The 24,454-nt window shown below is 43.2% G+C and overlaps 1 protein-coding gene across 1 annotated transcript in view; it reads left to right on the top strand.

Moving 5' to 3' along the window:
• Positions 1-24,454, top strand: part of TCTN2 (tectonic family member 2) — a 42,785-nt gene that overhangs the window by 4,217 nt on the left and 14,114 nt on the right. The window contains exons 5-9 of the mRNA XM_073586097.1: positions 2,348-2,448; positions 4,761-4,960; positions 19,389-19,521; positions 22,834-22,978; positions 23,400-23,456. Of these exons, the coding sequence (XP_073442198.1) occupies positions 2,348-2,448; positions 4,761-4,960; positions 19,389-19,521; positions 22,834-22,978; positions 23,400-23,456 (636 nt within the window). The remainder of the gene's footprint in view (positions 1-2,347; positions 2,449-4,760; positions 4,961-19,388; positions 19,522-22,833; positions 22,979-23,399; positions 23,457-24,454) is intronic.

The raw sequence follows: 24,454 nt of genomic DNA, 5'->3' as shown, positions 1-24,454 counted from the left end.
TCAGATAAAATGCAGTTTGTTTGTCAACTCGTTTTTACATCACCTTCCTCAGGACAAAACCACAAGTGGCACTTAGGGGGAAAAAAATGCAGCAAAAATTCTGTACAATTAGGGAGGCCGACGTTCCGTTCCGTAGACCTTGTTTACGGCCTAAAAGAAATATATATACAAATACACAGATCAACCAAAATGTACTTAATGAGAATACTTACATAAGTACAGACACATGATTGCACAAGAGAAATGATATGGACATTAGATAGAACAAAAGAAACAATAGTTGAAGGAAATGCATATAAATCTGTGTATGTGATAAAGCATGCATAAAACTGCAAAGAGAGAAAATCCATACAAAGTAGAAATATAGTAGCCATGTGAAAAAAAAAAAACCTGAAAGTAAAATTAATAAAATGTGAAATTTTAAAAAATTAAAATAGCAGGTAAAATAAGACAACGTAAAAGATACAATAAGGAGAAAAAAAAATACAATAGGGAGATCAATAATAAAAGGAGGTTAGAAAAGAATAAAAACTGGGAGTAAATGATGTGAGAATAAAAAAAGGGGGATAAAATACGTGATACACTAACAGAAGCAAGCTAGAGGAGTAGGTTAAATAAAGCCAAAATGCAAAGAGAAACATGTACTCCCAAGATCTTATTCTTTTCTCCTCTACTTTTTTAAGCTTTCTTTTTTTCCTATTGTATTTTTTTCTTTTTTTTCTCCTTATTGTATCTTTTGCGTTGTCTTATTTAATTCGTTTTCTGTTTTAATTTTTAGTTTCACTTTTCATTATTTTTATACTTTTTTTTTGGTGTTTACTATATTTCTACTTTGTATGGATTTTCTCTGTGGTTTTGTACATGGTTTATCAGTTACACATATTTATTTCCTTCAAGTTTGCTTTCCTTTATTATATCTAATATCCATATCATTTTTCTTGTGTAGTCATGTGTCTGTACTTATGTAAGTGTTCCCAATAAGTACATTTTGGTTGATTTGTGTATTTGTATATATTTCTTTTAGGCCGTAAACAAAGGTCTACGGACCGAAACCTTGGGCTCCCTACTTGCACAGAATTTTTGCCTCTCTTTTTTTTCAATTAAATTTCACATCAGTAAATTTGAGTGCCAAGGTATTTTATGATTTATGCTGTTTTGTACCACTGAGACCCAACATCTATGTAATTGGTGTGACCATTATTTTCTCCTCTGTGTCACTGCAATGGCGTCTGCCACAATGCGCTTTTCGGTGTTGCTTTCTTCAAGGATAAAAATGTATCCTTGTTTTGTCATAATCCGATATGAGAAGTCATGTTTTAAAAGGAAGGTGTCCGGTCGGGAAATGCTATTAACCTGCAGATATAGGGTTATTCTGCAGGTTAGTAGTTAGGAAGGTGCCTTGGCGCCGAACTGAAATTGCAGTACCTGGTAGAAAATGGATCTTATTCCTACGTGTAACTGCCAGTCTTCAGTCACACAGAGTTCCGGTGCGGTTTCAGTCACCTCTTACAGCATTGAGAGCGGCGACTGTAAGCATGCCGGCCACTTTGACTGACAGTCGTCTGCATTGGAATGCTGCAAAGCCAGAACCGGGGTGTGTGGAATTACAGTATATGCAGTGACTGTAACACCCCTGTATGACTAAAAGCCGGCAGCTGCTGGGGGAAATAAAGTTTGTTTTCTCCCGGGTGCAGCACTTTCAGTGCACCTTCCTGCTGCTATAAACCAGTGCATTAACCCTATGTCTGTAGGTTAATGGCATTATCTGACTTGACAGATTTCCTTTAAATCCACATTCAAACAGGCCTGGAAGTGCATTGGGGGGTGTCTGTGCACTCTGAATGTCACAACCTCCCCCCCACAATGCACTGCCAGGCTGATTTGCATGTGGCCTCATAGCTTGAATTCACAGCACTGACATCGGATTGGTACAAAACGAGTGTCCTCTTTTTTTTGGCTCTAATCTAGACCCATGTAGCCATCACACTAGATTCATTAGTAAAATCATCTTGACAGGTTCCCTTTAAGATGTAGTCTAGGCGACATTTGGTTTAGCGAAGGTTTTAGAATAAAGATGATGCATACTCAGTGTTTCCCTATGGGGACCCAGTTTACAGTAGACTTTTTGATTGGCTTTCTATATGGAGACTTTGAGGAGACAGTAATCTTGTGATTTTATGACATCTGCCCCTGCCCAAGTGTTCCCTTGTTGCCCCAGCCCTACAGACGGTGCCCGATCTGGACAACCACTTCCATTATGGCATAAAACTGATGCTAAAATATGCACATTTTTTACTGAACAGTTGGGTTTTTGTACCTAAAAGCTTACAAGATGCTGATTTTACAGAAAACAAAACGGTCATCCCAAACCAAGCGTACCAACCCCTAGGGCCCTGCCCCTGCAATCTGACAGCCGGGGCCTGTGACGTCCGCTGCTGCTGTGACCAGGTAACTTATTTGCTGCTTTTTGTTGTCATGTTCTAGCATTTGTTGTAAAATTGTATCATTTTTGTGAGAAATATGTTCATTCTTGTACATGATGCAAAATAATGTACTAAAAGAGATCAGTATAGACCATTACAGCATCATGTTTTTACGCCACCTGTGAAAGGAGCAGTATTTCTCTTACTAGATTAATGTCATTTAGTAATATACACTCACTGGCCACTTTATTAGGTACACCATGCTAGTAAGGGGTTGGACCCCCTTTTGCCTTCAGAACTGCCTCAATTCTTCGTGGCAGAGATTCAACAAGGTGCTGGAAGCATTCCTCAGAGATTTTGGACCATATTGACATGATGGCATCACACAGTTGGCGCAGATTTGTCGGCTGCACATCCCTGATGCGAATCTCCCGTTCCACCACATCCCAAAGATGCTCTATTGGATTGAGATCTGGTGACTGAGGAGGCCATTTGAGTACAGTAAACTCATTGTCATGTTCAAGAAACCAATCTGAGATGATTCGAGCTTTATGACATGGCGCATTATCCTGCTGAAAGTAGCCATCAGATGTTGGGTACATTGTGGTCATAAAGGGATGGACATGGTCAGCAACAATACTCAGGTAGGCTGTGGCGTTGCAACGATGCTCAATTGGTACCAAGGGGCCCAAAGAGTGCCCAGAAAAAATTCCCCACACCATGACACCACCACCACCAGCCTGAACCGTTGATACAAGGCAGGATGGATCCATGCTTTCATGTTGTTTACGCCAAATTCTGACCCTACCATCCGAATGTCGCAGCAGAAATCGAGACTCATCAGACCAGGCAACGTTTATCCAATCTTCTACTGTCCAATTTCGATGAGCTTGTGCAAATTGTAGCCTCAGTTTCCTGTTCTTAGCTGAGAGGAGTGGTACCCAGTGTGGTCTTCTGCTGCTGTAGCCCATCTGCCTCAAAGTTCGACGCACTGTGCGTTCAGAGATGCTCTTCTGCCTACCTTGGTTGTAACGGGTGGCAATTTGAGTCACTGTTGCCTTTCTATCAGCTCGAACCAGTCTGCCCATTCTCCTCTGACCTCTGGCATCAACATGGCATTTCCGGCCACAGAACTGCCGCTCACTGGATTTTTTTTCTTTTTCGGACCATTCTCTGTAAACCCTAGAGATGGTTGTGCGTGAAAAACCCAGTAGATCAGCAGTTTCTGAAATTCTCAGACCAGCCCTTCTAGCACCAACAATCATGCCACGTTCAAAGGCACTCAAATCACCATTCTTCCCCATACTGATGCTCGGTTTGAACTGCAGGAGATTGTCTTGACCATGTCTACATGCCTAAATGCACTGAGTTGCCGCCATGTGATTGGCTGATTAGAAATTAAGTCTTAACACACAGTTGGACAGGTGTACCTAATAAAGTGGCCAGTGAGTGTATGTTCTCCTTATGACTGAGTGATTTAATAACAGACAGCTCCAGTCTCATGGTTACTGAGCAAGTAACTTAAGTCACTAATTATGAGCGCAGCGGTTCTGTACTTGATATATGAGCTTTTCCTAGGATTAATTGTCAGAACTGTCCTACATTACTTACTGAGCAAATAAAGTCTGTTCCAATTAGTAATTCGTCTGGATCGTATCTGTGCAATTATATGGAACCTGATTCTGCTTTCCCAATGTAATTACTCAGAAATTTTATTTAACAGCTTTGTAGTTGTACAATTACATTTATCTTTTTGATGTCCTATCAGTTATATGGAAAGGGTCAAGAGGTTTCTTAAGGGAAATCTGTCAGCAGGATCTCACCCACAAAACTATTTATATGTGCATGAAGCTCTTTGTAAGAAAAGTTCAGCAATATCTTTACATGGCCAATCCCTTCCTCTGCTACTGAGAAATCAGCACGTTAATTGATATGTAAATGAGGCTGAAGAGCTATCGTAGGTGTGAAGCCTCTGTCACTCCAGCTCTATTCTCCGCTCTTAGCTGCCACCTCCTGCTTGCCTAACAACCTCTATGCTGGGTGACTCTAGGCATAGGTACCTTCAGTCAAGCAAAAGGAGACAGCGTTTGGTGGGGAATAGAGCTGGAGTGACAGTTGCTTCAGATCTACAAATAGCGCTTCAGCCTCCTTTGCATATCAATTCCTAACTTCTTAGAAATAGATGAATGGACCTATCATGGAAAGCTATTGCCGGACTTGTCTCTGAAAGCGCTACATATAAATAGCGTGGGGAGGTGAAATCCTGCTGACATTCCCTTTTAAACAGTTTGTAGTAATTTTATAAATTTACAATTTACCTCTTTCCTTGTTTGCTAGGACTGCAGCGAAAGCATGAAAGAGCTATTTAAAGGATCCTGTTACTCTGGTGTCTTTGGTGGAAATGTCTCTCCACCTTTTGATCAGCTTTGTAGTGTTCAGGAGAAGAACTATGCTCCTGATTGGTTTCCGTTTCTGTGTCTCCAGTCTCCTACAGACAATTCCCCGTTTCTTGGTTATTTCTACCAGGGAGACACTAGGTAAGTTTCTGGTTGCTTATATGTACACTTCAAGACATTGCTAAACGTACAATGATATAAAGAGTGTGAATGATCAATAAGTAATATATCAAAGTTTATTGACCATTTACATAATCATATGTATATATAAAATACAAACACATAGGATCAAGAGGACAATGGATACGTAGATCTGGAGCAAGTTCAGAAATGTATCGTGAAACTAAATTTCCTGATAATAAGTGGCCTGGGTAAACAGTCACAAATGCAATAACGCAATAAACAATAAATAGCATATGAATAGCAATATAATGACATTATAGATGAAAGCAAACCAGTCACATGTTTGTTGAATAACAGTTACCTTTGGTCATAGTAGTGAGTAAATGGGCAGAGAGAACACCCCGACGCGCATTTCACCACCACCTGAGGTTTTGTCAGTGATATAGAAGGGCTAATGTTTTTCCTCTCTGTCCTACATTTTGTTTGGTAGTAACCAGTCTTATAGTCTAATATTCAAGGTTTTCATACTTGAGCTAATACTTATGTTGTAATGTTGTATGCAATGTTTTGAGGTTCTGAGGAAACAGTGTTATGGATACATGATAAATTAAAGTTATCATGACACTTAAAGAAGTTGTCTGCTATATATTAGTGAGGTAGCGCTGTCATTTAGTTAGGGGATTTTCGCTAGGCAGCGAACAAATCACATCCGGCACAGTTTTTCCAACCAAACATAGCAGTCCATGCGGTTTATTATGCAGCATAAACCATCACAGCAACAACATGTTCATTTCACCAGCATAGCGTCCATTACAGAGTTTCCCTCTGTTAGCAATGTCCAGCATACACAGGCTCTTCAGCCACAAAATCACTATCTCACCCACGTCAGGGTTTCCTCATGGCTGTTGCTCCCCGCTGCAGACATCCACTCTCTCCTCTGGGACTCTCAGACGCTGGCAGCCATTACACACAGCCACTCCACAGGCTGTTAGCCAGGAGACAACTCTCCTCACGGGACCTTCCGCTCTGGACCAACCAGGTCCCTGCATTCACCCCATGTGACCTACCCTGGCCACCTTATATGGTCCGTAGCCACGCCCACCGGGTCACATAGCTGTGACCTCATCACAGGTCCTTCACACACACACACACACACATATATCTCCATCTCAAGGCCACCCACCTTGAGATACATAACGGTCATTCCGTATTTTGCCATTCATCCACTCTCCTGGGACATCCATATAGCGCCCCCTAGCGGACACAGTGGTCACTACACCACTATATATATATATATATTGTGGTGTAGTGACCACTGTGTCCGCTAGGGGGCGCTGTGTGGATGTCCCAGGAGAAAGGATGAATGCCAGAATACTGAATGGCCATTATGTATCTCAAAGTGGGTGGCTTTGAGATGGAGACTTATGTGTTGATCAGCAGTGATACTGCTGAGGTGCTGCTTTAATGTGACAGGGAGAAGTCTCCAGGTAAATAGGAAGATGGGCGGGCCAGTTACCTACAAACCCACCCAGGGGGTGTGTTTAAAGAACACTGTTGTAAAGAGTGTGTAAGTGCTTGAAGGACCTGTGATGAGGTCAGTCATGTGACCCGGTGGGCGTGGCTATGAACCATATAATGTGACCAGGGTAGGTCACATGTGGTGAATGCGGGGACCCGATTGGTCCAGTGTGGAAGGTCCCGCTGAGATGGAGCTTCCTGGCTAACAGCCTGTGAAGTGGCTGTGGTGAATGGCTGCACGTGTCTGAGAGTTTCCCAGGGGAGGGAATGGACGTCTGCAGTAAGCTGAAGCAGCCATGAGGAAACCCGGACGTGGGTGAGATAAATGGGGCTAAGAGAGCCTGTATGCTGGACATTGTACAACCTGTGTGAACACAGGGTTTACAGAGTGAAGCTATAATGGACGCTTTGCTGTTTATATGCTGTTGCTGTTGCTTTGGTTTATGATGATAAATAAACCTCATGGACTACACTGCTTTATGAAAACCCGTGCTGGATCTAGTTTTGTGGCGGCTAAGCGAGAATCCCCTAACTGAATGACAGCGCTACCTCACAATATATATATATATATATATATATATATATATATATATATATATATATATATGTGTGTACTGCTCAAAAAAATAAAGGGAACACTAAAATACCACATCCTAGATATCTCTGAATGAAATATTCCAGTTGCAAATTTTTATTCATTGCATTGTGTAATGTGTTCAGAACAATAAAACATAACAATTATCAATGTAAATCAAAATGTATATCCCATCGAGGTCTGGATTTGGAATGAGACTCAAAATCAAAGTGGAAAATCAAATTACAGGCTGATCCAACTTCAGTGGAAATGCCTCATAACAAGGAAAAGATGCTCAGTATTGTGTATGGCCTCCACGTGCCTGTATGACCGCCCTACTGTACATCGCCTGGGCATGCTCCTGATGAGGCGGCGGATGGTCTCATGAGGGATCTCCTCCCAGACCTGGACTAAAGCATCCGCCAACTCCTGGACAGTCTGTGGTGCAACGTGACGTTGGTGGATGGAGCTTGACAGGATGTCCCAGATGTGCTCAATCGGATTCAGATGTGGGGAATGAGCGGGCCAGTCCATAGCTTCAATGCCTTCATCTTGCAGGAACTGCTGACACACTCCAGGAACATGAGATCTGGCATTGTCCTGCATTAGGAGGAACTCAGGGCCAACCGCACCAGCATATGGTCTCACAAGGGGTATGTGGATCTCATCTCGATACCTAGTGGCAGTCAGGCTACCTCTGGCGAGCACATAGAGGGCTGTGCGGCCCTCCAAAGAAATGTCACCCCACACCATTACTGACCCACTGCCAAAGCGGTCATGCTGAAGGATGTTGCAGGCAGCAGATCACTCTCCACGGTGTCTCCAGACTCTGTCACGTCTGTCACATGTGCTCAGTCTCTACCTGCTTTCATCTGTGAAGAGCACAGGGCACCAGTGGCGAATTTGCCAATCCTGGTGTTTTGTGGCAAATGCCAAATGTCCTGCACGGTGTTGGGCTGTGAGCACAACCCCCATCTATGGACGTCGGGCACTGAGACCATCCTCATGGAGTCGGATTCTATCTGTTTGTGCTGACACATGCACATTTGTGGACTGCTGGAGGTCATTTTGCGGGGCTCTGGCAGTGCTCCTCCTGTTCCTCCTTGCACAAAGGCTGAGGTAGCGGTACTGCTGCTGGGTTGTTGCCCTCCTAAGGCCCCCTCCACGTCTCCTGGTGTACTGGCCTTTCTCCTGGTAGCGCCTCCAGCCTCTGGACACTACGCTGACAGACACAGCAAACCTTCTTGCCACGGGGCGAGGCTATGTAGCGGTGGTGAGAGCACGCATCCAGGGAGAGCTCCTCGCATCCTGATATAAATCCTGGCAGCGGACCCATGGTGTCGCGACATAACTGCCATTACTGGACCCCCTGGGCCGTGGAGCACCTCTGGAGCCCCGTGGGAGGCCGAATCTTGGAGCGCAGATGGCGGTACAGGCTGGGGCGGCCGACGGGGCCTGCAGGGGGCGGCAGCCATCTTCAGAAGCGCGAGCTCTGGCTGTGAGAGACGCGGCGCTGGTCCCTTCCTTATAGCGCTGACAGGACGGTGAGCACCTACTCTGTGGATCTAACAGGGAGAAGCGGTGAGTGCCCTGGAAGATTGGGCCCCGCACTCTCCTATGTTATGTCACCCAGCTGGTCGGTGCTATTATTACTTTAGGTCCTCTGGACTCATCTGGCTGCTATCTCTGTGGGCACTGTGGTCCCTCCCCAGCCATAAGGCCTCTCGGGTGCTACACGGGGACGAATCTTATCCTCCCGGGTGACCCTTTTGCTCTGTGCTGCCCCTGGGACACTTGTCACTATCATATTATAGCGCTGCTGTGCTTATAATTTGGACCTGGGAATCTCCTGGACATATCACTTCAGCTGCCCGGCTGTGCCATATTGCTATTAAAAATGAACCGCTCCAAGGGGGCAGGAGCTGCCGAAAAATTGAAAGAGTTTGCTAGACCTGACCATTCTGACACCGCACGGTCCCTCAGAAACAACCCCTCACAGGTTCAGCGTAAAAACCGCCCCTCTGAGGGTGGAGAGGAGAGTGAGCAGGAGGAATTAACCCTCAAGCAAGCATCTGAACAACTGATGCAGGCCATCTCTTTAACCAGAACATCGCTGACGGGGAAAATAGAGGACGTGTACACCGAGGTGGGGCGTCTTCGACAAGATATGCAGGCCATGAGAGGGCGCATTACGGAGGTGGAAACAAGGGTGTCCAAGGTAGAGGACACCATCGCACCCATGGAAGCCAAGCTTACGAAAGCGGCGGGCTCTGTAAACGCTTGGAGGCAAAAAGCAGATGACCTGGAGAATAGAATGCGCTGGAATAACGTCCGAGTTATTGGTCTACCGGAACGCTCCGAAGGTCCACATCCGGAACAGTTTCTAGAAGATTGGCTCAAAACCTCTCTGGGAGACGAATTCTCCCCAACATTTGCTGTGGAAAGGGCCCATAGGGTCCCTACAAGACCTCTTCCTCCTGGAGCCCCACCTAGACCTTTTTTGGCGCGTCTCCTCAACTGCAGGGACATCGATGCGATTCTACGGCTAGCTCGATAAGAGTCCCATTAAGTTCAACAATGCCACGATCTCAATTTTTCCAGACTTTTCCATGGAACTTCAGAAACAACGGGCACAATTCATGGAAGTCAAGAAGCGGCTCCGGGAGAGGAATATCGTGTACTCTGATCTATCCGGCCAGGCTCCGGGTGGTCCATGAGGGTTCTTCTCTATTTTTTACGGATCCGGCGGAGGCGGCTGAGTGGCTGCGGTCCCGCAAAGGGTCTGCTGCGAAGGAATCCTAATGTTTCTACTGTTAATCAGAATTCTTTCCATTGATGGCTTGATTGGAGCCTTTTCCACGGACGCCCGGATTACCAACAATACCAGACACTGAGCTCAGTGATGGTATCCCCGTGTTTATTCCATGATGGGAGAGCAGGACTTTGCTCTCGTATTGTTCGTGTTTCCACTTTGATGTTTTTTTTATAGTGGTTTTGGTTTTATTCGTTTTTTAGGTATAATTCGCAGCCAACAGCAATTTCTGTCTATGTGTGGTGTCTCTAAATTTTCCCCGGGTACTGATGTAGGCCATATCCAGCGGAGCAAATATGGGGTCTGAGATGATATGTGTGACATGGAATGTGAGAGGTATAAAACCCCCCCCGGAAAAAGATCAGTCTTCTCGCAGATTAGACATTACCGCCCTCACATTATGGCCTTGGTGGAGACGCACCTGACCAGGGATACAGCTCAGTGCGTGCAGAAGCCTTGGGTACAATGGTCACGCATTCCATACTAGTTACTCGAGGGGGGTTTCATTGTTGGTGCATAGAGATGTTAGATGGGAAGCCAGGGAGACCCGGAGGGATCCTGAGGGTCGTTTTATCTTTGTCTATGCATCAATAAATACCAGGAAATATGTGATTTTATGTGTGTATAACCCACCTCCGGCTAATATGTCCATTCTCCAGAAGGCGTTGAGTTTCGCCCTAAATTATCCGGATGCTGATGTTATCTGTATGGGGGACTTCAATATGGTTATGAACAATCATCTTGATAAATTAAGACTGGATGATGGAGTAGCTGGGGGGGTTCCTTCGCCGACAGCAACCCAACTGTCGCTATTTATGGGGGGTAGCGGGTGGCTAGATTTGTGGAGAGTGCGGCACCCTGAGTTGAGTGAGTATACCTGCCACTCATCCACTAGGCGCTCCATGTCACGCATAGATTACATATTTGGAACCAGTGGTCTGGCAATGTGGGTGGATAGTGTGGAGCATGGCAGTAGAGGGATCTCAGACCATAGCCCCGTCATACTCAAACTTAAGTACAGGCAATTAAATAATAGGATAGTTTGGAAGTTGAATCCTTTTTGGCTGAAACTAATAGTTACCCCCCTGATAGAACAATCAATCAATTGCATTGTTTCATTTTGTCCCATCAGGAACCTCAGGATCTTAATGTATTTTGGGATGCCCTTAAGGCATATCTGAGGGGCTGCTTGTCCTCCACAATTTTGTATATTAAACGGGGGTTCCTCAAGAGAGATGATGTGATGGAACAGCGATTAAAGGATTCGGAGGCTGCATACATATCTAACCAAACCAATGGCAATAGGATTGAGTGGTTGGCTGCCCAACGATTATACACCCAGCACATAGACACTAAGTCTAAGCGCAAATTATTCTTTGCTCGGCAGTCTTATTTTGAACTGGGAAATCAGGCAAGTAAGCTTTTGGCCTATCTGGTGCGCTAACATAATACTTCTAATACAATATTACAGATCCGTAAGTCGGATGATTCGTTGATGTCTTCAACTGAGGAGATTCTTGGCTGCTTCTGTGATTATTATAAGTCATTTTATGAATCTAAAAGTGGCTCTGATAATTTGGAGTGTTTGGATTACTTGTCGGATGTAGCATTCCCTACCTTAGATTCTGATCAGCGAGCCTTTATGGACACTGAATTTACTGTGGAGGAGATAGAGAATGCTATAGTGTACATGGCCTCTGGGAAGGCCCCAGGGCCGGACGGATTCCCTGTTGAATTGTATAGGAAATACCGAGATATATTAACTCCACTTCTGATAAAGGTGTTTCGGGGAATATGGTAGGGGGAATCTATGCCTGAATCCTTTAACGAGGTCAGTATCATAGTGCTTAGGAAAGAGGGGAAGGACCCTTTGGAATGTGGATCTTATTGTCCCATATCGTTAGTAAACGTGGACTATAAAATCTTTACTAAAATTCTCGCCACCAGATTAAATTTGATTATACTGAACCTTATACATCCTGACCAGATGGGCTTTATGCCTGGTAAGAGCACTTCAATTAATATCAGACGGGTCCAGTCAATAGTCCAATATAGTGCTCTACTGCCAGACAATAAATGGGCACTGGCATCGTTAGAGGCCGCCAAGGCTTTTGACTCTCTTGAGTGGCCTTTCCTCTCTGCAAGCCTACAGAGGTATGGCTTTGGTGATAAGTTTATAAAATGGGTTAAACTACTGTATATGAAACCTAAAGCCAGTATTATTGTGAATAACTCCATATCTGAGTCCTTTTCATTACATAGGGGGACCCGTCAGGGGTGCCCCCTTTCCCCAGCCCTCTTCGCCCTTGCGATTGAGGCACTGGCAATACGCATAAGGTCATCCCCTGGCATTAAAGGTATAGATATAGCGGGTCGGGTAGATACTATAGGTTTATATGCAGATGATATGGTGATATTTATGGACGAGGCGGAGGAAACTTTGCCTCAAGTGATTGCCGCCATAGATAGATTCAGTAAATATTCGGGCTTATATATAAATTGGGAAAAGTCTGCCTTGTTACCCCTATCCCATGGCCCGATGTCCCGACTAGAGGCTCTCTCCTCGTTGTCTATTGTATCTAGCTTTAAATACCTGGGGGTTCATGTATCCCATAACAGCACGCTCGACTTACAACAACTTAATATCTGCCCACTGTTGGAACTCGTCAAAGTTAAAGGGAATCTGTCACCCCTTTTTTGAGATATCATATAATGATATAATTCAATTGTGTGTCACAAAAGGATTCTCTTAGTGCTTTTGCTTCCCTCTGACCCCGCACCTTTCATGCATAAATACCTTTTTTATATTGGTTCAGATGTATGTAAACTGCCACGGTCCGGTCCAGTGGGCGGGGCTTATTCAACTGCTCCCCCCCTCCCTGTCTTGCTCTACACAAGAAGAAATGCGTAGAGCAAGACAGGGTGGGGGGAGCAGTTGAGTTGACCTAAACTTAAGTTGTCCACTCTGCAGAGGCCTAAAAAGGGAGGTGGGGTGGCGCTACCAGATTTCTTCTTATGTTATTTGGCTGGACAGGCTAAAGCCTTAAGTAAATGGATGCCGGGTAATTACAGTATCTCCCTAATTCTGAAAGTCACTTGCTTCACGCTGCAAGAACTGATTGCCCACTTGGTTTCCTGGAGTTTGAGGGGCCTGGTGTCCCTCGTTTACTGCCCTTGCTCCGTCTGGCACGATTAGTATGGAGGCAAATTAAGAAAGTGATTGGATATAGGGACATTATAGCTGAAAGGCCCCTATGGAAAAATGCCTATTTTTCGGTATTACTAAGTCACCCGTCCACTGATTTTTGGACTCATAGGAGACTTGTATGATCATGGGACCTTAATGTCTTTCAAGCAGATACAGGCTAAATATGATGTCCTGAGATCTCAATTTTTCCGCTATTTACAACTAAGGTCTGCTCTTCAGTCGCACATAAGGAGTACAGGTGTGGGTCGTGCCATTTCGTACCTACCTCTGATAGGAATCCTTAACTCACAGGGTCCCCCGGGCCTTATCTCCTCTTTATACACGTACATGCTGTCGGTGGGAGCGGAATCTGCCATAAGTTCTGTTAAAGGGAAGTGGGAACGACTCATCCCTAATACGCAGGGAGAGGAGTGGGAAGAGATCCTGGAGTCTCCGATCGGAGTATCACCATCTGTTAATAATAGAATGATACAGTTGTATATAATAAACCAATCATATTTGACTCCGATATGACTTTTTAGGATGGGTCGATTCCAATCATCAGAATGCTTGCGATGTCACTCACCAGATGCAGACTTTATCCACATGATATGGCAATGTCCCACTTATCCTACAGTACTGGAAAGAGGTGACGCTATTCTTGTCATCACTGGTGCAAGCTCCCGTCCCTCTTGAACCACTGGTCTGCTTGTTTGGGGTATGGGAGGAGGAAATTTGGGGTCATTATGTTGGGATCTTTCTACGTGAGACACTGTTTATAGCACGGAAAGTATTGGCATTACGGTGGATGGGTAATTCATGTCCTTCTCTTAGAACGTGGATTGACTTGGTAAACACGATTGTCCCATACGAGCGCACATTATAACAGAACAGGGGATGCCTGGGTAAATTTGAAAAAATCTGGGAGATGTGGAATTCTTCTCATCTCACTTTGTAGAATGGAGACATTGCTTGTGAGACCATATAGTGCAAGGCAGTAGGCTGCGAATTAGTAGATAGTTGACATAGTTGTAGTTTAGTTTAGGGACTCATAATTAATCTACGTTATTTGAACGATATAATAAAGGCCTGTGAGATATGATTGATGTACATGCTCATAATGTATAGCCTATTGTTCCTCGTATATGCTTGTGGGATTATGCATAGATTACTCGTATATTAATAAGAGTGTTTAATTTTTATTTAGTATTTAACAAAAAGACGGTAGTGTGTATGCTCTGTACAATGTCCACAGCCACAAGCAACTATGTATGTTGTACATTACATCCTTTTCTTGTTTTGAAGTTTAATAAATGAATTAAAAAAAAAAAAATTTTTGCAATTAAAAAAAAACCTTCTTGCCTCAGCTCGCATTGATGTGCCACCCTGGATGAGCTGCACTACCTGAGCCACTTGTGTGGGTTGTAGAGTCCGTCTCATGCTACCACAAGTGTGAAAGCGCAACCAACATTCAAAAGTGACCAAAACATCAGCCAGAAAGCATTGGTACTGAGATGTGGTATGTGGTCCCCCACCTGCAGAACCACTCCTTTATTGAGGGTGTCTTGATAATTGCCAATAATTTCCATCTGTTGTCTATTTCATTTGCACAACAGCACATGAAATTGATTGTCAGTGTTGCTTCCTAAGTGGACAGTTGGATTTCACAGAAGTGTGATTTACTTGGAGTTATATTCTGTTGTTTAAGTGTTCCCTTTAGTTTTTTGAGCGGTGTGTGTGTGTGTGTGTATATATATATATATATATATATATATATATATATATATATATATATATATATATATATATATATATATATATATATATACACTCACTGGCCACTTTATTAGGTACACCTGTCCAACTGTGTGTTAAGACTTAATTTCTAATCAGCCAATCACATGGCGGCAACTCAGTGCATTTAGGCATGTAGACATGGTCAAGACAATCTCCTGCAGTTCAAACCGAGCATCAGTATGGGGAAGAAAGGTGATTTGAGTGCCTTTGAACGTGGCATGATTGTTGGTGCCAGAAGGGCTGGTCTGAGAATTTCAGAAACTGCTGATCTACTGGGATTTTCACGCACAACCATCTCTAGGGTTTACAGAGAATGGTCCGAAAAAGAAAAAAAATCCAGTGAGCGGCAGTTCTGTGGCCGGAAATGCCTTGTTGATGCCAGAGGTCAGAGGAGAATGGGCAGACTGGTTCGAGCTGATAGAAAGGCAACAGTGACTCAAATTGCCACCCGTTACAACCAAGGTAGGCAGAAGAGCATCTCTGAACGCACAGTGCGTCGAACTTTGAGGCAGATGGGCTACAGCAGCAGAAGACCACACTGGGTACCACTCCTCTCAGCTAAGAACAGGAAACTGAGGCTACAATTTGCACAAGCTCATCGAAATTGGACAGTAGAAGATTGGAAAAACGTTGCCTGGTCTGATGAGTCTCGATTTCTGCTGCGACATTCGGATGGTAGGGTCAGAATTTGGCGTAAACAACATGAAAGCATGGATCCATCCTGCCTTGTATCAACGGTTCAGGCTGGTGGTGGTGGTGTCATGGTGTGGGGAATTTTTTCTGGGCACTCTTTGGGCCCCTTGGTACAAATTGAGCATCGTTGCAACGCCACAGCCTACCTGAGTATTGTTGCTGACCATGTCCATCCCTTTATGACCACAATGTACCCAACATCTGATGGCTACTTTCAGCAGGATAATGCGCCATGTCATAAAGCTCGAATCATCTCAGATTGGTTTCTTGAACATGACAATGAGTTTACTGTACTCAAATGGCCTCCTCAGTCACCAGATCTCAATCCAATAGAGCATCTTTGGGATGTGGTGGAACGGGAGATTCGCATCAGGGATGTGCAGCCGACAAATCTGCGCCAACTGTGTGATGCCATCATGTCAATATGGTCCAAAATCTCTGAGGAATGCTTCCAGCACCTTGTTGAATCTCTGCCACGAAGAATTGAGGCAGTTCTGAAGGCAAAAGGGGGTCCAACCCCTTACTAGCATGGTGTACCTAATAAAGTGGCCAGTGAGTGTATATGTATATATATATATATATATATATATATATATATATATATATATATATATATATATATATATATATATAATATGAGAAATAGTCTGATTTCTCCAGCGATCAGTCCAATGGTGGGGTAAAATATAACTTTTATTTTTCCATTAAAAAGGTTCCATGTTTCTTCAGGAAGACACATTTATAATAAGACATATTTTCAGTTGTTTCACACTTTTTTCTTAATTATGTAATTCCACATGTGTTAATTCATAGTTTTGATGCCTTCAGAGTGAATCTATAATTTTCATAGTCATGAAAATAAAGAAAACTCTTTGAATGAGAAGGTGTGTCCAAACTTTTGGTCTGTACTGTATGTGTGTGTGTATATACTAGCTGAAGAGCCCGGCGCTGCCCGGGCATAGTAACTAACTGTGGTTAGTTATAGCAAATTATAATTATCCTCCATCCCATAGTCCTGTGCCCATATACCCATCATACATATCCACGATCCCATAGGCCCGTGCCCATATACCCATCATACATATCCTCCATCCCATAGTCGAGTGCCCATATACCCATCACACATCCTCCATCCCATAGTCCCATGCCCATATACCCATAACACATCCTCCATCCCATAATCCCATGCCCATATACCCATCATACATATTCGCCATCTCATAGTCGAGTGCCCATATACCCATCACACATCCTTCATCTCATAATCCCATGCCCATATACCCATCATACATATCCGCCATCCCATAGTCCCGTGCCCATATCATCCCATAGTCCAGTGCCCATATACCCATCACACATCCTCCATCCCATAGTCCCGTGCCCATATATCCGTCATACATATCCTCCACCACATAGTCCAGTGCCCATATACCCATCACACATCCTCCATCCCATAGTCAACCATTATGACATCATAATGAGCGGCGGGGCTTGCAATCTATGATGACATCAGCGTCGCCATGGCAACCATTATGACATAATGAGGGGTGGGGCTTGATACACACATACTTTTTCCCTATTATGTAGATGGGGGCAAAATTGTTTGGTGAATTGGAATGCGCGGGGTTAAAATTTCGCCTCACAACATAGCCTAGGACGCTCTCGGGGTCCAGACGTGTGACTGTGCCAAATTTTGTGGCTGTAGCTGCGACGGTGCGGATGCCAATCCCGGACACACACACACACACACACACACACACACACACACACACACATACATACATTGCTGGCCACCTTAGAAGTCTCCAGTGCTTTCTCTCAAACCATTTTCTAGTGCTTTTTGAAATGTGTTTTGGGTCATTGTCCTGCTGGAAGACCCATGACATCTGAGGGAGACCCAGCTTTCTCACACTGGGCCCTACATTATGCTGCAAAATTTGTTGGTCGTCTTCAGATTTCATAATGCCATGCACACGGGCAAGCAGTCCAGTGCCAGAGGCAGCAAAGCAACCCCAAAACATCAGGGAACCTCCACCATGTTTGACTGTAGGGACCGTGTTCTTTTCTTTGAATGCCTCTTTTTTTCTCCTGTAAACTCTATTGCCCAAAAAGCTCTACTTTTGTCTCATCTGACCAGAGAACATTCTTCCAAAACGTTTTAGGCTTTTTCAGGTAAGTTTTGGCAAACTCCAGCCTGGCTTTTTTATGTCTCAGGGTAAGAAGTGGGGTCTTCCTGGGTCTCCTACCATACAGTCCCTTTTCATTCAGACGCCGATGGATAGTACGGGTTGACACTGTTGTACCCTCGGACTGCAGGGCAGCTTGAACTTGTTTAGATGTTAGTCGAGGTTCTTTATCCAACATCCGCACAATCTTGCGTTGAAATCTCTTGTCAATTTTTCTTTTCCGTCCACATCCTGGGAGGTTAGCTACAGTGCCATGGGCTAACTTCTTGATGACACTGCGCACGGTAGACACAGGAACATTCAGGTCTTTGGAGATGGACTTGTAGCCTTGAGATTGCTCATGCTTCCTCACAATTTGGTTTCTCAAGTCCTCAGACAGTTCTTTGGTCTTCTTTCTTTTCTCCATGCTCAATGTGGTACACACAAGGACACAGGACAGAGGTTGAGTCAACTTTAATCCATGTCAACTGGCTGCAAGTGTGATTTAGTTATTGCCAACACCTGTTAGGTGCCACAGGTAAATTACAGGTGCTGTTAATTACACAAATTAGAGAAGCATCACATGATTTTTCAAACAGTGCCAATACTTTTGTCCACCCTCTTTTTTATGTTTGGTGTGGAATTATATCCAATTTGGCTTTAGGACAATTCTTTTTGTGTTTTTTTCATTTAGGACAAATTAAATTAAGATAATAATTCCAAAGAATTTGTGTTTTCAATCATTTTCAGGAAGAAACTGAGTATTATCTGACAGAATTGCAGGGGTGTCAATACTTTTGGCCACAACTGTACATACACACACTTGAGCTTTATATATATATTATGCATTTACTCTCTTTGGCAGCTGGTAGCGTTCACACTGGCACAAAGTTTTTGTATCAAACAGGGAGCAGTTTATTATGTGTCTATAAACTGTTCACAGCTCACAAAGCAAGATAGCCTTTCCTCCCCATAAAAGATATAACAAACCCAAAATAGTCCATAAAGCGTTACGGGCTCGTCCGTGGAGATACACAACAGCTTCTTCCTTCAGAGTCTGAACCACATCAAGAGGACATTTCACCTCTCTCTCCCACAAAGAGACCCTGATTGAAACAGCTGGTCTGCCTTGAATAGGCCATTCCAATGCCTAGAACTGGAAGTATGGGAACGGCCTGTCCCTCCCAGCTCTAGTGGCCGTTCTTAAAACCTGGACCCATCAAAAACCACTATCTGTACTGGAGCCTGCGCTCTAGGTATCACATCACCGAGGCTAGGCATCTTGGTGACACAAAAATTCCATCTAGGACTTGTCCAGCTGCAATATTACGATAGATATATAATAGATGGGCTCTTCTTGTAAATAGCATCTCTTTCTGCAGGACCTCGCCTCTTTCTTTTGATTAAATGATGCATAATGTCTCTGTAAGCAAAGACTCAAAATACTACTATTGCTTTCTTGTTAAACAAAAAAAAACCAAAACACATATATAATCAGACTGCACTGTATGTGTTGCCGTCCTCTGGTGTCTTGAGCTAATATTTGATCACTAGCACTAGCTTCTGATGTGTTGTCAACCAGAGGTCAACTATGTCCTAATAATTAGGTGGAAAATTAGGTCTGGTAAATTTGTATTAATGTCAGAACTACGGTAAAGGTTTCTGAATAATAAGATATTTCCTTCTCTGATTTTGCACAGATCTCCCTCCCAGGTGCCATCTTTTACTCTGAACTTCCAGTCCATTTATGAAGAAGTTCTTAATGGTTATAAACAAGGAGATGCAATACTAATGGATCTGAGTGGATTCAATGACTATCTTACAATTCCTCAGGTACTGCTTGGTACATATATTTGTGTGTACAATTAAAATATTCTAGAGAGTTAGAGGATTGTTTTCATATGTCAGCCTTTCATGGCCGAGACTGGAATAAGTCCGTCCACTTTCAACTACTGACTGTGGAGCTCAGTATAGAGCAGGGAGCAGGCGGTGAGCCGTGGTGGTTCCGTAACTCCCATAGAAATGAAGAGGCGTTACGGAAACGGTAGCTCAGCTGCGCTCAGCTGTTTCTGTAGCTTCACCTGTCAATTGTCAGAACTGGACTGAGTTATCATTATCAGATGAGAATAACCCTATAACTGCATCTTTTGGGGTGAGTTTCACAGGGTGAGCATGTTACGTGTTCTGTTTGAAATGTCACTATTTCATAAAACTGTAGTGAAAAAATCCATTACGGGTGCAAAGTGTGTACCATGCCCATATTTCAGGTATTTAAACAGTTAGTATAATAGGTTGCTATAATGAATAAGGGGAAATTCTTTTGTGGTAGCAATGTTTGTTTTGTTGTGGATTTGGACACAAAATCTAAATGTGCTATTGTACAGGAATATTTTGGTATGGTTGTACCACAGGCTGGTTTTGAAAACCAAAGGATATCATCAGTAGACAGCAAATCAGCATTAAAATCTGCATGTAGCAAAAGGTTGATTTTACGACAGATATACTGTGGTGACATCCACTGTGGAAAATAGACACTACCTAGAAAACTTCACTAAGATCACCAAAGAGTTATTCTGAGTGTTTGATGGTGGCCAAATAATAATATTATTATTTAATGGCCTTCAGCTCGATCTTGAGCCATGGCAACTTGATGGATGAACTCTCTATAGGAAGTCTGACCTTGTGCAAGCCTAGATAGGTCTACTATGGTCTTCTCCACCGTTATCTTGATTGTATCAAGCCATCAGGTGCTGGCTGGTCTTCCTCCTCGCATTGTTCCTTTTATTCTTGCTAAGTCTTCCTCTTCGCCTTGTTCCTTTTATTCTTGCTAAGTCTTCCTCTTCGCCTTGTTCCTTTTATTCTTGCTAGTCTTCTTTTTCGCCTTGTTCCTTATTCTTTGTTCCAATGACTGCTTCTTTTGATGCGTCCAAAGTAGGCAAGTTGTCGCTTGGTGATCTTTGCATCGAGTGACATGTCTGGCGTGATTTGTTCCAAAATTGATTTGTTTGTTCTTCTTGCCATCTTTGGTATGGATAACACCCTTCTCCAGCACCACATTTCGAAGGAAACATTTTTGTAATTATTTTATTAAATCTTTTCATGGGACAACACTGAAGATAAGACACTTTGATACAATGTAAAGTAGTCAGTTTACAGCTTGTAGAACAGTGTAAATTTGGTGTGCCCTCTAAATAACTCAGCACACAGCCATAAATGTTTAAATTGCTGGCAACAAAAGTGAGTACACCCCTAAGTGTAAATGGCCAAACTGTGCCCAAGTAGCCATTTTCCCTTCCAGGTTTCATGTGACACATTAGTGTTGCAAGGTCTCAGTTGTGAATGGGGAGCAGGTGTTTTATATTTGGTGTTACCACTATCACTCACTCATACTGGTCACTGGAAGTTCTACATGGCACCTCATGGCAAAGAAGTCTCTGAGGATCTGAAAAAAAAAAGAATTGTTGCTCTACATGAAGATGGCCTAGACCAGAGGTTCCCAAACTCCAGTCCTTGCGGACCCCAACAGGTCATGTTTTCATGATTTCCATAGTGTTGCACATGTGAGAGAATTCCTTATGCCTTGATGATAATTCTATCACCTGTGAAATACTAAGGAAATCCTGAAAACATGACCTGTTGGGGTCCGCGAGGACTGGAGTTTGGGAGCCACTGGCCTAGACTATAAGAAGATTGCTATCACCCAGAAACTGAGCTGCAGCACGGTGGCCAAGACCATACAGAAGTTTAACAAGACAGGTTCCACACAGCACAGGCCTCGCCAAGGTCAACAAAAGAAGATGAGTGCATGTGCTCAGCATCATATCCAGAGGTTGTCTTATCAAAATAGACTTATGAGTGCTGCCAGCATTGCTGTAGAGGGGTGGGGCGTCAGGCTGTCAGTGCTCAGACCATATGTCGCACAATGCATTAATTTGGTGTGCATCGCTGTTGTCCTTGAAGGAAGCCTCTTCTAAAGATGATGCAAAAAGAGAGCCCACAAACACTTTGCTGAAGACAAGCAAACTAAGTACATGGATTACTGGTGCCGTGTCTTGTGGTCTCATGAGACCAAGATAAACTTATTTGTTTTAGATGGTGTCAAGCATGTGTCTCGGCAACCAGGTAAAGAGTACAAAGACAAGTGTGTCTTGCCTGGTGGGAGTGTGAAGATTTGGGGCTGCATAAGTGCTGCCAGCTTTGGGGAGCTACCGTTAATTGAGGGAGCCATGAATGCCAACAAATGCTGTGACATACAGAAGCAGAGCATAATCCCCTCCTTTCGGAAACTGGACCATAGGGCAGTATTACAACATGATAACGACCTCACACTCGCCTCCAAGACAACCACTGCCTTGATAAAGAAACTGAGGGTAAATTTGCAGGGCTGGCTCCAGACCTAAACCCTATTGAGCATCTGTGGGGCATCCTCAAAAGAAAGTTGGAGGAACACAAGGTCTTTAATTAACATCCACCAATTCCGTGATGTCATCATGGAGGAGTGGAAGAGTATTCCATTGGCAACCAGTGTAGCTCTAGTGCACTCCATGCCCAAGAGAGGTAAGGCAGTGCTGGAAAATAATGGTGGCCACACAAAATATTGACACTTTGGGCACAATTTGGCCACTTTGACTTAGGGATGTACTTACTTTTCTTGCCATAAAATCCTCCTAAAAATAAGTGCAATAAAGACAAGAGTATATAATGTCATTAATTTTTATTGAAATAATGCCAAGTAATTATTACAATTTCTATTAAATATAGTATGTACAGCTCCGATTGCTGCTGTTACAGGCAGATCATGGCAATGAGCGTGCTCAGCTCCATACTTACGTATCGTGACTGTGACATACAGTTAAGTAAGGATCCACGTAGAAGTTGATACAAATTGTGATATGGAAATAAAATCATTTCTAAAAATAGTTAAAAAATACATTTGACACAAAAACCTGATTTAAACAATAACTAATTGATGATTTCTTTTCTTTAAGCTGCCACTTTCTATTATCATTATTTGAGATCTTCAGGAATGTTACCATACATTTACATTGGAAGATCTGCCAATTGCTGTGTATAAATGCAATCGCTCAGTGGTTTGGCAAGTACTTGCAGAAAGATGACATTTGTATTCCGTTCTTTTCCCCCTAGCAATCTTCTATTGGGACATGCATGAGATATGCACCAGTGGCTTACCTTCAAGATTTCACCACTACATGTGTCACTGATATAGCAGCGTGCACAGATGCATGGACATCTCAGTTGGATGATGTGAACGTTAAGGATGGAAGCGGAGGTCGGTACTTAAATTTTTTTTTTTCTAAATAATTTTGGGCAGAGTCAGGAAAAATCTTACTCCAAACATTTGAAGTCATGTCCGATTTGTTACCTGGCTCCCCACACAAGGAAGTTTAAGAAATTAGGGAACATCACCTCAGGTTGGAGTAATTGTTCCCAGTAAGTCTTCACCAATTCAGAAAGTATCCACCAGAAACAGAATTTGGCCATTTATAGAGAAATAGTTTCTCTATAAGTAAATAAAACTTAACTTTTCTGTTTTGCCGTTTTTTTTTAGAATTTTTCAGCATTCAGCTGTATTTTTTACAGTGCGTGAGGTTTTTTAAAAAAAAAAAAACAAACAAAAATAAAATAAACACCAACCTGTTATGGACATTTTAAATCTTTAAACATTAATGCTGATTTTTATTTTATTTCAGGTACCATTCCTGTTAATATCCAGCTTAAAAGTATTACACTGCATATTGTCCCTACAGGTATGGCATGTGTCTGACAATAAATATATATAATATTCCAGTAGCTGAGCTCCCCTAATGGCATAACAGTGCCTTCAGTACAGTATATAACAATACATTCCCAAGATGATCAGCTTTGGTCTAAGTTTGGGGTCAAGACTCTGGCACGGGTATATTCAGGGAGTTCTTGTTTCCTGCTATCAATGTCAACAGCTCTATCAAGTCCCCAGACACGCTTTCTTTAGGTATCTGCAACTAAGGCATGCAATAAATACCCAGTTCCCAGATGTTGGAAATATTTTCATATCCTCATATCCCCTGATTGGGATTCTAAGGAGTCAGGGGTCCAACGGGTTGAGCCCCTGTTTATACACCCAGTTACTAAGCAGGAGATGCTCCTCATCACCATTGTTGGTTGAGGCCAAATGGAGGACAGTAATACCCTCCCTATCAGAGGAGGATTGGAGCGGGGCCTTGACCTTCCCTCAGTATGTTTAACCGGCAAATAATAACAAGCTAGTCCGAATGTATGTAGTCCATCAATTCTACCTGACACCTAGCAGGTTATATAATATTGGTATATCCACCAATGCAGAGTGCCATAGTAATGGGGAAGAGGTGGCAGATTTTATACACCTGATGTGGTATTGCCCTCATATTGCGGACTTTTGGGAAGAGGTCATTGCTATCCTCATCGAGATCATACAATCCCCCTGTACTACTGTGCCCTTAGATTGTGTTTATTAGGAATCCTTGATGAGGAGACCTGGCCTCACTACCCTCACACTCTTCTCTGGGAAACATTGTTTTTGGGTGCAAGACTATCGCCATGAAATGGATGGATAGAAGATCCCCGCAATTTTCACACTCGGTCAATATGGTAAATACTGCAGCTTCCTATGAGAGGGTGGTACATAATAGACACCGTCCTGAAACATTTGCTAAGGTATGGAAGCCTTTTGGTTTGATTCCCCTTTGACTCACATTAGCCCCAAGGTGATGAGGAGTATTCTCTCATG

The sequence above is a fragment of the Dendrobates tinctorius genome, unplaced genomic scaffold (assembly GCF_039654945.1).
Source record: "Dendrobates tinctorius isolate UK_male_01 unplaced genomic scaffold, ASM3965494v1 ptg000090l, whole genome shotgun sequence".
Taxonomy (NCBI): domain Eukaryota; kingdom Metazoa; phylum Chordata; class Amphibia; order Anura; family Dendrobatidae; genus Dendrobates; species Dendrobates tinctorius.
This window is presented reverse-complemented; position numbering and strand designations above follow the sequence as displayed.